At 35.3% G+C, this 12,192-nt stretch overlaps 1 protein-coding gene across 4 annotated transcripts in view; it reads right to left on the bottom strand.

Moving 5' to 3' along the window:
- SYNJ1 (synaptojanin 1) overlaps nucleotides 1-12,192 on the bottom strand; it is a 66,846-nt gene that overhangs the window by 14,698 nt on the left and 39,956 nt on the right. For 3 of the 4 annotated variants that reach the window (XM_059826405.1, XM_059826420.1, XM_059826428.1), the window contains exons 18-25: nucleotides 11,621-11,777; nucleotides 11,152-11,269; nucleotides 10,820-11,035; nucleotides 9,937-10,015; nucleotides 8,704-8,866; nucleotides 6,398-6,632; nucleotides 5,301-5,410; nucleotides 4,641-4,679 (exon numbers count right to left, since the gene is read on the bottom strand). In XM_059826405.1, coding sequence (XP_059682388.1) covers nucleotides 4,641-4,679; nucleotides 5,301-5,410; nucleotides 6,398-6,632; nucleotides 8,704-8,866; nucleotides 9,937-10,015; nucleotides 10,820-11,035; nucleotides 11,152-11,269; nucleotides 11,621-11,777 — 1,117 coding nt within the window. The remainder of the gene's footprint in view (nucleotides 1-4,640; nucleotides 4,680-5,300; nucleotides 5,411-6,397; nucleotides 6,633-8,703; nucleotides 8,867-9,936; nucleotides 10,016-10,819; nucleotides 11,036-11,151; nucleotides 11,270-11,620; nucleotides 11,778-12,192) is intronic. The other variant, XM_059826413.1, reaches the window with a different exon arrangement.

Below are 12,192 nucleotides of genomic sequence, written 5' to 3'. Positions count from 1 at the left end.
AGAATCATAGAATCATTTAGGTTGGAAAAGACTTTAAGATCATCAAGTCCAATTAAGTTATCTCCAAGCAGCACTCTGTACTTGGGAAAGCTGTATCAACTGGTGCGCAGTAGATGTTACAGTTCAGATTGAGAGAAAGAAGATTTTCAATCATGCATAACCATGCTGAATTATTTTATTTCTGCAATATGATCAAGTATATACGGGGTCTGTAAAAATGTATGGTAAAAACATGGCAGGACATAGGTAACACTAGATGGTACGCAAGGAGAAATCCTTAAGGCATGCGCAGAGGAATAAGTAATATCTGGCAACTCTGGAGTGGCTCAAGTATAGAGGAAGGAAAGGGAGCCAGTGTTCAAGAATCCTACCTTAAAAGCAACTTTTGCCTTAGCGATGACACAGCCTCATGCTTTCTCATCATGTGCCACTGTGTGGTATCTGCTCAGGAGCTCTCTATGATCTGGAAAGAGTGCTGTGAATTTTGTCAGATATGGGTGGAGGTGTTACTCAGAGTAGGAAGAGTGAAGGTTGCAGATGTGGCTGGTATGTGATTATCTCCAGAGATGTCAGATCTCTGGTTTTGCTGAACATCTGGTTCAAAGATGTTAAATACTAACATATGTTATATATTCTGGGTGAGTTCCAGGCTCTGCCAATTAACATTAGATTTCCATCACAAAAGTTTCTGGCAGCAAACTCTGTGAGAGAAGCAGCACTGAGGAGGGATGAACAGAGAGCATTTGTAAGGAGGGGGCACAGGAGGAGAGCACTGCCTGAGAACATTTCATTGCTTTCAGCTACTAGCTCTGCCCTTCTCCCATGGAACCCAGACGAACTGTGAGGGGAAAAAAGAAAGTGGTAACCCATAGGCTATGAGAAGCCTACCTGCTAACTGGAGGAAAATAAAGGGAGGTGGAGAGCGGCCCAACGGAGTACAGGACACTCCTCAGAACCCTCTGTGGTTACAGAGACATAAAGCTAACTGTTCATCTCAGAGTATTAATGGAAATGGACATAATAAAGCCTCTTCAAGAGCAGGGAACTAGCCTGTTCATTTCACAGATCTTCTGCACTTTCCCCTCCCAAAGCTCAACTCAGCCCATGCTTTGAATGGGTATTTTCAGGATGCTCTTGTTAAGCAAATCTTGTTTTATGCAAGATTATTAATAAAGTCAACTCCTTGCGAGAGTAGGAAGGCAGAGAGCCTCTCTGACCATAGCATATAGACATGTTCCTATGTTGGTGGACTATACGGAGGGAAGATTTCTGTGAATGAGGATTTTAAAAGCTTTTGCAAATTTAAAAATATTCATTATATGGGAGAGAAAGGGCATAAAGGTCAAATACCCCAAATTTCACTTACTAATAATACTCTTCAACAGTGATAAAGCAAAATTACGGTGCTGTGATAATGCTATCACAATTGGCGTTATAGGAAGATTTTAATCTTAAGGACAGTGAAAAATGTGCATCAGAACCTGAAACACATTTTTGGGTATCATTTTAAACCATTACTGTAGTCTGTATATAGCTTGAAATATCTGTTGCAGTTTGAAACAGTATTTTGCAAGTAAAGATATCACATACTTGTTTTAAATAGCATTTTAAGGAAAGGGGTTGGATTTATACAGAAACAACCTGTAATTTATGCCCTGACATGTTTTAGACAGAACTGCATGTTTTGCAAAGATTACATTTACACATTAGCTTAATGGAAAATAAAGCAACCCCAACTTCTCATAAAGTAAAATGTGCATATATGCACGCGTGTGTGTGTGTGTGTATATATATATGAAATCTAGGCCATTGGCCTACATTTGAACAATGCATTTACTGTTTTAGCATTAAGGCTTTTCATTTCCTTCATTACTGAACATTCCTTCTTCAGCAAGAGAAGAAGAAAGGTGCTCTTCCCCATGTTTAAAAAAAAATAAACAAAACACACCAACAAAAAACAAACCAACAAAAAAAGCTTTTTCAAAATGACTGCCATATCCTAATGCACCCAAACAACCTGAACTCTGTTCTGCAAGAAAAAAAAAAAAAGGCGCTACAAGGGAAAAATAAAGATGTTAAATGGTTCTTACAAGGCTAAGTTTAATGTGTGACTATAAATATCAGTGTACACTAGTAAGTACTTGCTGCTTGGGTGCATGTATTTTCATAGCTTAACATACTTGCATTTCTTTTATTAGTCAACTTTATTACTGTATTTTCTAATTTTATTTTATTTATTTGGAGGATAATCACAGTGAAAATGTAATGCATTTTACCCAAGTTACTGCATATACTAAAAATACTGTGCATTCTCTCAATCTTAATCTAATTTTAACCCCATTTTAACAGTTAAAACCAATGATAAAAGACAACTATAAGCCTTTCCTGCATTAATCAGGAAAAGTCTGACTAATATTATTAAAGGAAAAAAAACCCAACAAATGTTATTTTTTAACTTCAAGTAATTGACAATTAGCAGCCTTTATAATTTTTAAGTTCTGTAAGAATTTACTCTGTAATGTATTAAAAAAACTTGCATAAACAGAGTGCAACATTTTAATTTTTAACTACAAACAACTGAGAGCTTATAAAATCCTCAGTGGAAATCTTTCGTATTAGCAGGCAAAAAGTCTACACTTTGCAAACCCCTGCAATGAGTACATAGCCTTGTTTCCTTGAATTCTGAGTTATTTCTGATGTAAAATATGACCCAACTCTGAAAAAAACCCAAAAAACTTAGATGCCCAAATCCTGCTGCCATCTTCAAAGCATACTGAGCCATTAGAAGAAATGTTATGGGCATTGAAGGGAGTGAAGCACTCAGAAAAAAGGTTAAAACACATGAGCAAAAAAAAAAAAAGGTAACATTTGAAATGCACAACATTTTAAAGACGTGATCAATGTCACTTTGCACGTGCTACAGCAGTCTAAAAACAAAGTTTGATACACTTATACAGTAAACAGGGATATTTTCGCAGTGCTTTAGGACCCTTCATTCTAGGTAAGAGAAAGAGATGCCATTTCCCCAAGCATAGTAACAAGCTATGATATTTATACTGCTTCCAGTCCTGTGCTAGCTTGCTCAGAGCTGAGCTCAGGTACTGCTGAAAAGCAAAGCATTATGCCTTATAAATGTACATCATGAGCGGAAAATGAAGAGGATAGGATAGAAAAAATGGGATGAACTTCAGGGCAGAATAGTGTGTGAAAAAAACCCCTACAATCTCTTTTAAAAGACTGCATAAAAAGCAAGTTTTATGCAACTCAGAATTCTTTATTGAAAGCTATGCTGGGAAAGAAGGTAAAAAAAGGTGGCTAGTCTTTGCATAATTGAGACAAACTAGGCAAACAGGACTGTGTCAGGGCACACAAAACTATATAAGACTGCAGTAGTACAATGAATTAAATCTCCCATATGTTGCGTGGTAGGTATAAACTGGCTATTTTCTAAAACTTGAGTATTTTAACTAATTAGAAATATTATGCCTTTGGCATAATAACCTCTTCCCCTCAGCTGTATCTAAGAGCCATGCACATCTCCACCTGACATCATAATAAGTTAGCTGCTATTTATATACTAGGTAAAAGAGTCTACTTATTTTCTGAGATTGCTCAAAACTTTTGAATTATTTTCTCAACAAAACCTCTTTCCTACCATCTGAATGGCAGTGTCTGAAAAGCCATTAAGAAAGTATTTCAGAGCCACTAACTATTCTCACTCTATCCCATGTATTAATGAGCTGATTTAAGTCCAAGCAGGACAGCTCAACTATGAAGTATGTGACAAAGAAGGACAGAGATTAGTTTCAAGAAGCAGCACTTCTGAGAACGTGTGAGTCGTTATTACATGCAAAACCAGATCACGGTGGAAAAAAACAAAACTAGCCTGAAGGGTTGATAAGGCCCTCAGCATTATCAAAAGGGGAGGAATTAGGGGAGAATTATTTCAGGATTTTGTTACTTTGTAAAGACCTGTAGCTCTGGAGCGCCTTCAAAGTAACTGGGTAAATTCCTTTGCTAAGTTCTGAAGTACACACTAGTTCCAAGAACTATGGAGGATGTTTCATGTCTCTAGGAAGGGCTTAGGAGCACAGACTTGGAAACAGAAAATAAACTACCCGTATGTCAGTGTTCAGCTTAGAGACAAATATAGCTCAGCAATTTGGAGCTCTCTGTTAACTGGTGATCATCCAGAGGAAACTGGGCCAGACCAGCAGTAGTTTTAACTTGAACAATTAATTAATGGATAATCACTGCAAGTAGCTACAATCACAATCCATTTTACAGTGTTCCTTGTCATGGACTGTGAGGAAAAGAGACAGCCTTTTCACAACTAAAGACAAGTTTCTGCTTTCCCAGAAAAGTTAGCTGGGTGTATTTTGACCAGGACAAAATAATAAAAACCTGGAACAACTTTAATCTCTCGGACTATAATGTACCAACTTCTGGAGAAATATTTTTTCACTAAGAAGTCAAATGTAATTCAGAGGTGGATACAAACCCGGAGAAAGAAATTACATTGACATTCAAGAATTACCCATTTTTATACCTTTGAACATCATCATGTTAAGTACTGTCACAACAGACCACCATAGTAGTTTTGCTATGTAGTCATATTCAAAAACAATTAAAATCATTACCTCCAAATTCTTTTCTAGCAGGTGCAGGACTCCTACCGCCTTACAGTATTTAAGAAATGAATGCAGCAATAATGAAAAATATCAGTACAGTAAGAGGGAAGAAAAAGAATGAGAAAGTTAAAGATGACAAGGGTCAGTTTGTTATTAACTATGTTGCCCATATGCTTCTGAACATCCAGTTTCTCTTAGTGCGCAATTGTTTACATTTTCAGATGATCCAGATGAACTCTACATTAAAAACTTGGACATGATAAAATGTATACATACTGATCCCAAAATTAAAGGAATATAAATCAGTGAGTGCATAAGATTATTTATCTTTTATTTTAAAAATGAAGATGCTATAAAAATGAAAATGTTGAGTAAACACTGCTGTAGGAAGCCCACATTTTTAAACTGTGAAGTAAGTTTATAAAAATTTAAAAACTTACTTACTAAGCAAAGACAATAATATTTAAATGGTACTGAAAAATGGTGTTACTTCCCATGCTGTTATTGCTATTAAATATACCAACTAAATATTTTAGTGAAAAAATTGTATGTTCCATTGAGCCCCAAACCAACAATACAATAGTTGTAGTTTGGGTGTGGACTTTAAAGTTCACCTCACAGACTTGAAACAAAATATTCCTGACCACCTGATATACATCACTGCATTACCTGATGGTGGAGGTGGCCTCTGTGGTGGAGCGGGGCGTGCAGGAGGAGCAACGGGGCGAGGTGGTGGAGGACGCTTAGGCTCCAAGCTCTGAGAAGACTCTTTCTGCTGGGTACCAAGCTGAAATTCAGCTGAAGAACATGACAGAAAACAATGCAAAAATTAGTCACTTGTACACTGTAATCACAGTAAAGCTTTTCTAATAGCAAATTATTTTCACAGAGAGTACAGTCAGTCCCCAGCCCTGGAAACAATGATACAGAAGTTTTTGAGAAGTTTTTTTGAGAGAGGGAAAACAAGAGGTGTAAACAAATGGTGAAAATAAGCAGATTTCCTAAACCAAGATTTTTGTCTCATATGCTTTAATCAGTATATGCTTTTCATGGAATCCTGAACATTCTTATAAATTGCAGAGTTCCATATTTTGATTTTGACCCTTATCTGCGAACTAAGTGCTCTGGAAAAAAATGTTACAAGGGGAATTCTGAAGGCATTTTAGCAGTCTTTGTAAAGTTACTCCAAATTACATTCAAATAAACTCTTTTAGAAGCCACTGTAATTCTAAATGTCCGCTTTGTCACTAAAATAAAGTTGTGTTTAAACAGAAGCTTTCATATTATACACCCAGTTTACAAATCTACTGATTATAATTTATGTATTACAGCTGATAGGAGCATTAATTGAAATGGGCTGTATTTTAATAAAATGAACAAGGATTATACTGACACATTGCAACAGAATTTTTGAACAGAGGTTTCAAACTAATCAAACTAATCAAAGCCTATTAAGCACATAACTTTTTGAGGTGTCTCTTTCATGATGAAATGCTGAAGAACTAGAGCAAGTTAGGTAGTTTGCGGCAGCGTAGAACAGTGAACAGGGTACTAAATAAGATTCAGGAAATGAAGCTCTTCCACATCCCATTAGGAAAACCGAAACTACAAAGAGTGAGGTGATTTGCCCCAGGCCACTTATGCGTAAAATGCTAGATAATGACAAGAACAGACTTTTATATTAATCTAAAAGCTCTATTAAAAATAATCTATAAGCTAGTATTCTACCACTGGGCCGTACAGCTGCCAGATTGTATAGTAGTAATAGAGGCAGTCCAGCAATGTAATACACACTGTGTGTGGAAACAGGTGGTCCAGGAGTTTTTGTTGGTGCTCGGCTCGGTCTTACTGGGAGCGTAGGTCCATCTGACAGTGTAGGGGATTGACAGGGACTGGAACGCGGTGAAGAGCTTGGGGAGGTTCCAAGACCAGAGCTTGAAGTTGGCTGTAGATGTTGAGGAAGGATTTCTTCTACTTCAGCACTATAGTCATCAATGTCTCCTAAATAACAAACCCCACCCCAAAAAAGAAAAAGCATGTAAAATAAAGGGAACAATAGTTACTTTAAAAAGTGGGGAAATTATAAACTGATTCTGGGCATGGGATTTTCTGCAAAAAGTCCTCAAGTTCCAAGAGATTAACTCAACAACCAAAGTATGATTCTTGTGTCATAAAATTACACATGAAGAATGCATATGTATTCAAACCAGTTGAAAATACTCCAAACACACAGTATATACTATAGATAGATATTATAGGTAATTACAATAGTGTGGCAACTGTAATGTTGCTTAATCTAAGAAACAATTAGCTTTACAAAGAAGACTTTTGCAAAAATTATTTCCCTGGTTTGCAATAGATGGCAAGCTTCACTTATCATTCTTCAGAAGGCTGGGCAGGGGATTTCAAGATATCTGCTATTTGTAATACCTTCTTTTTGAAAAGGTGGAATGATGTTTAAAAAAAGGTTCAACATGGACGTGCCTTTGAAAGTAAACTGTCAATTTAGAATATTTTAATGTTGATGTTCAAAATGCCTAAAATAGACAATTATCTCATCAGACCATAGTAATTCTTTCTTCCATAACTTCTAGGCTTCTCTCTCTTCAGGTACATGAATGACACACAATGTTCTACAGAAGTTCCAGCTTCAACTCTGCACTGCTCAGCAGTAACAGAGTAACCATGCTGCTAATTAGATATTAGCTCTTGATTTAAGAGTCTTGTGGTATTTGAGACGTCACATTTTAAGGGAATCATACCACTTCACATAGGACTATTAATAAAATCAACCAATCATACAGGCGTCTAAACTGTTAAAGTCCTGTTTCCTACCTGCATTGGAAAAAAAGATGAAGTATCTTATGACACCAAGACTAATGCAAATTCCAACTTTTCATACAGGTTTCCCATATCTATACCCTTACCAAAATATATCTTCCTTTATGAAATATCTGTACAAAATAACCTTAGTCTACTCTTTCCAGTATACATAGCTGCCATCTCTTTTCTTGAAACTTTTGCAACGTAATGTTTGCCACTAAGGAGCTTGGCTAGAAATTCAAAGCAAATGAGCTACTCAAACTTAGAATAAATCAATATAGACACAATGACTACATCTAGAAAGTAAATCTGTTCAAGAAATGACAAAAAAATGACCCTGTAAAATAAATATGGAAATGCAATACACACAGGAAGTGTCATCAGCTAAGATTTGTGGGGAGGGGTTTGCTGCTGTTTGAAAAACAGCTGTTTTACTTGCCAAGGATATAAGAATATATTTTAATGTAAAAAAGAGAGTGAAGCAGACCTTTCATAAAAATTAATGAATACATTAAAAAATAAGCTGTGACAAAGTATATAGATTAGAAACATGCAAGTAAAGAAAAGCAAAAATGCAGAAGCACAATTGCTGCAACAGTGATATTCAGCAACTGGAGGATTCTGCTAGAAAAGTATGACATGGAAAGATAAAAAAACCCTTCAGGGAAAAACCAAAACTGACAAAAATCAGGGAACCAGAAAACAGCAACTCATCAATGCCAAAGATCAGCCTGTTCCAAGGAGCAACAGAGGCTGAACATTTCCTTGCCCAACTCATATTTGTCTGCCTGTCAAAGGCTCACCAGGTGTTTACGTGGGGGTGGTAAGCATATCAATGCTTAGCATGGGAGCTCGTTAGTCCTATTAATCTATTATGTGTGTTGGCAAAAAAATAATTGCTTTGCACTCTGAAGTTGTATACATCCTGCTTGTAGGGTTTCTCCATGAACAGTACAAGTTGCCTGAATGAAGTGACCCTGAGAGGGGAGGTCACAGGATAAAGTGAGAAGAATAAAGAGAATGTCAGTAAATTAGTGAAACCTAGAGATACAGTGCAAACTGACACTGCTCAATAGTTGTTGACAGTATCCAACAGTCAAGATACTGTTGGAAGTAACGGGATTTCTAATTTATCTGTTTTAGATGGGCATAAACTTGTTAAATTAAACTATTGATATATGCATTAAATTAACTACATTATTTAGTACTGTAAGCATTTCAAAACGCAGAATACTTTATTTCAACAAACCTTCCATATCATAGTCTGCAGTAACCTCAGCATCTTCACAAAGCAAAGTGGAGCTAGTTGATGAAGGCAGACCAATATTAATCTTCTCTAGATTCATTTCATCTTCCAAACTTCTGATCCAGTCTGGATTTTTCAAGCTTATGTTTATAATCCTTCCTAGTAGCTGAATTGCCAAAAAGATATGCACAAAACAGAAACTGTTAAAAGTAGGAACGTTAAAATTCAGCATTCTAGATTTAAAAAGAAAAAAAAAAATTACTGAAAATATTACAAATAAGGTTATCAGAATTTCTGGGATTAAACAATGACAGTGACACGTCACAAAAATAATTACGCTTTTCACTTCATTTTGGTAATTAAGTACATTAATGTAGTTTAGACTGTTCATTACAACTATTTAATATTTTTCTAAAGAAAACCTAACAAATTGTCTTATAAGATTTTCATTTTCAGTTAATAGGAAAGCTTCCAGTTTCTTTATTCTGACAGAAACACTACTCTTTGTAAAGAAAAACAGACTTGCTTATAAACTACATTAATAAAGCCATTTTTAGAGAATGATAAAACAGCAGGCCTTCATTCTGCAAACTGACACGTGACACTGAGCCGCTGTCCTGCATGGACTGTCAGTGAAACTCGCAGCAGATGCAAGGATCCATCTGCAAACATCACATTACAGAATCTGAGTCTTAACAGGAACATAGATCCATAAAAATTTGAACATGAAAATTACAATTTTTACAAAGATTAAATACTGGCCCTACAGAAATTAATGAGAGATTAAATTTTAACATTTTTCAGTGATTGCAGTACAGGAGTGCTGAATTTTAAATAAGTGCAGGCTATAGATATGATAAACCAGTTCATACTACAAACTCAAGGTAGAAACTCTGCTTTTTAAATTAAAAAAATAAAACACCAGAAACAATTTAAAAATTGCTCATTTGATGAAGATGCCCCTCAATATGGGATCTTCATTTCTCTAACTGTTCTCCCCCTAAAAATAAATTGTTTGGTACTTCTCTCAGCTGGCTTTTGAAACTCAACATAATGCTATGTGGCTATAAAAAGTAAAAAAAAATATAAAAAAATATTAGATGCAACAGTGTAGTATGGAACATGAAAAACTTTTAAGAATTAAAAACAAACAAACAAAAACCCAATGCACCCAAGCATTCTTTAAAAAGTTGGATTTTCTCTTGCTATATGAAAGTTCAGTAATTTTTACATTACCTCAGTACCACTCAAATTCATAACATTCAAAGCAGAGCTTCCTTCTAAAAATGTTACCCACATCTTGTCTTCCACGAACCTGCAAAGTCCATGGAAACAGTAATTAAAATACTTTATCCTACCTACTAACTTTTGAAAAACCTTTAAGATAAGAAGCTTCAATGTTTTACTTGATGGAGAAGAATTATTTTTTTAAGTTCATTAAAATATATATAATTGGCTAATAAGCTTTAACTGAATGTATCCTTGCAACAACAACAAAAAACAGCAAAAGATACTCAGGTAAATATAACACAGCAAAAGCACTGTCCTCTTAAATGTGTAACTGTAGTCACATAATTTTTAATAGTAATTGTGTGGCTACAGGTTAGATATTTGTATTAGGTGTTCCACGTTACATCACACTATGGACTTGTGACTATGCTCCTAGTCTTCTGGAAAAAAACTAAAACAACGAAACAAAACAACTCCCCAGAAAATCCAAACAAAAACCCGCAACACTTATAATTCAATTAACAGCTTAGTAAAAATGCAACATTCACATGGGTCCTCTCGTGTTCAGTTCATTTAAAACTATTAACCTAATTTTAGAATAGAAAATTTGTATAAAATTACATAAATAACAAATTTTAACTCTGACTGATTTCTGACAAAGTCAGTATGATACTCTGTGTCAAAAAGAGTATCTGGAAAAATAAAGTCTGAAAACTGAGACACATAGAGGTACATAAAACTAATTTTCAATTGTAAAGACATTAAAAGTTGAAATGTTAAAAATTAAGCAGATCATAACTGAAATGCCTGCTAAGAAAGTAACTTTATTCAGGAAGTAAGTGGGAACAATGAAGAGGAATAGAGATTAAAAGTAAAAAGTCTTTTTAACCTTATAAGTATAACTTCACCATAGCTTGCAAATTTTTGAAGGAGATCATCAATCAAGTTATCATCAAAATAGTTTTCTTCTGCTGAAGAACTTCTGATGGAGACCATTACAGTACCATCAGGTGGTCCTTGCATTGCGATCACCTCCTTATAAACTTTTTGTCTCTCTTCTGCTTCAATTTCAAATATGTCGATGTCAATCAATGCAACCACAGGCCTTGGAAAAAAATACACGAGAAAAACCTGTAAGCAGAGTATCTGAGCAACAAAATATGTAACATGAATATTAAATCTTCAGTGATTAGGAAGTAATGTATAAAATAAAAATGAAACCTATGATCAGATGTTTTCAGCTCTGCTCTTCCGTAGTGCAACAAAGTACCAGGATTCCATGTGTAAGGGACATTACTGTCATCATGAAAACTAGCATTCAGAAGATCCAGGTCTTCAGCTATATTCAGTATTAATGAAAACAAAAGGGGAAAAACACAGTGATTGCAAGAATATGCTTTAAAAAATAAGCTATTTGTAAAAAGAGAAAAAAGAAAGTAAACCAAAACCAAGTGTTTTACAGAAAAAAACAGAAGTTCCTTTTGAACTACTGAAATATCAGTAACTGGCATCTGATTCTTGATCCTCCTGTCCACTGTCACTGTATTTATTGCAGATGCTATTATAAGCTTTCTGCCTCATACAAAGTCAGGGATAGAAACTCAGAATCACTAACACTGTGAATGTCACTAAATGGATTCTATAAGCCAGTTAAAAGAATATTTTAAACAATTTAAGGAAGCACTCAAACCTGATCGGTCAAAAGGCCATTTTCTTCTTCTCCAAAGAATACGATCTGTCCATGCCGGTGTACGACATTTTTCACTGGTGTCATAGTCATCAGAAAACAGATCATATTTGTATGTAGGAGCAAAATTTATTTTCCCTTCCAAAAATCCCCTAAAAATCTGTAAGAAGCAAAGCAGTTATGTGTCATGCCAGAAGACAGAAACAGATGGGAAACAGCTTGAAACTAATCAGAATTCTCTTTTCTAACAGTGAAAACCTGTATACACATCTCAAAAAAAACCCCCCAAGTCATTTGATAACATGAATCCTTCTCCAAATTTTATCTGCTGAAAATATTCTACATTTGCCATTAAGACTAAATAGTGACCCAGACAGATCATCGTTAAACAGAAGTATGTCAACATTTATATCTTTAAACCCAGGCTCATGAGCAACCTACTGTTCCTCCAATGTTGTTCAGAACTTGAGGTGATCCAGAACACAGATGCTGTCCACAGCACTTTAATTAGTTGGTTAGTTGCTCATGTGTCAGCAAAAGTTGGGAATTAAGGTTTATATTTTGTGTACCTATCT

The sequence above is a fragment of the Gavia stellata genome, chromosome 1, assembly GCF_030936135.1.
Source record: "Gavia stellata isolate bGavSte3 chromosome 1, bGavSte3.hap2, whole genome shotgun sequence".
Taxonomy (NCBI): domain Eukaryota; kingdom Metazoa; phylum Chordata; class Aves; order Gaviiformes; family Gaviidae; genus Gavia; species Gavia stellata.
This window is presented reverse-complemented; position numbering and strand designations above follow the sequence as displayed.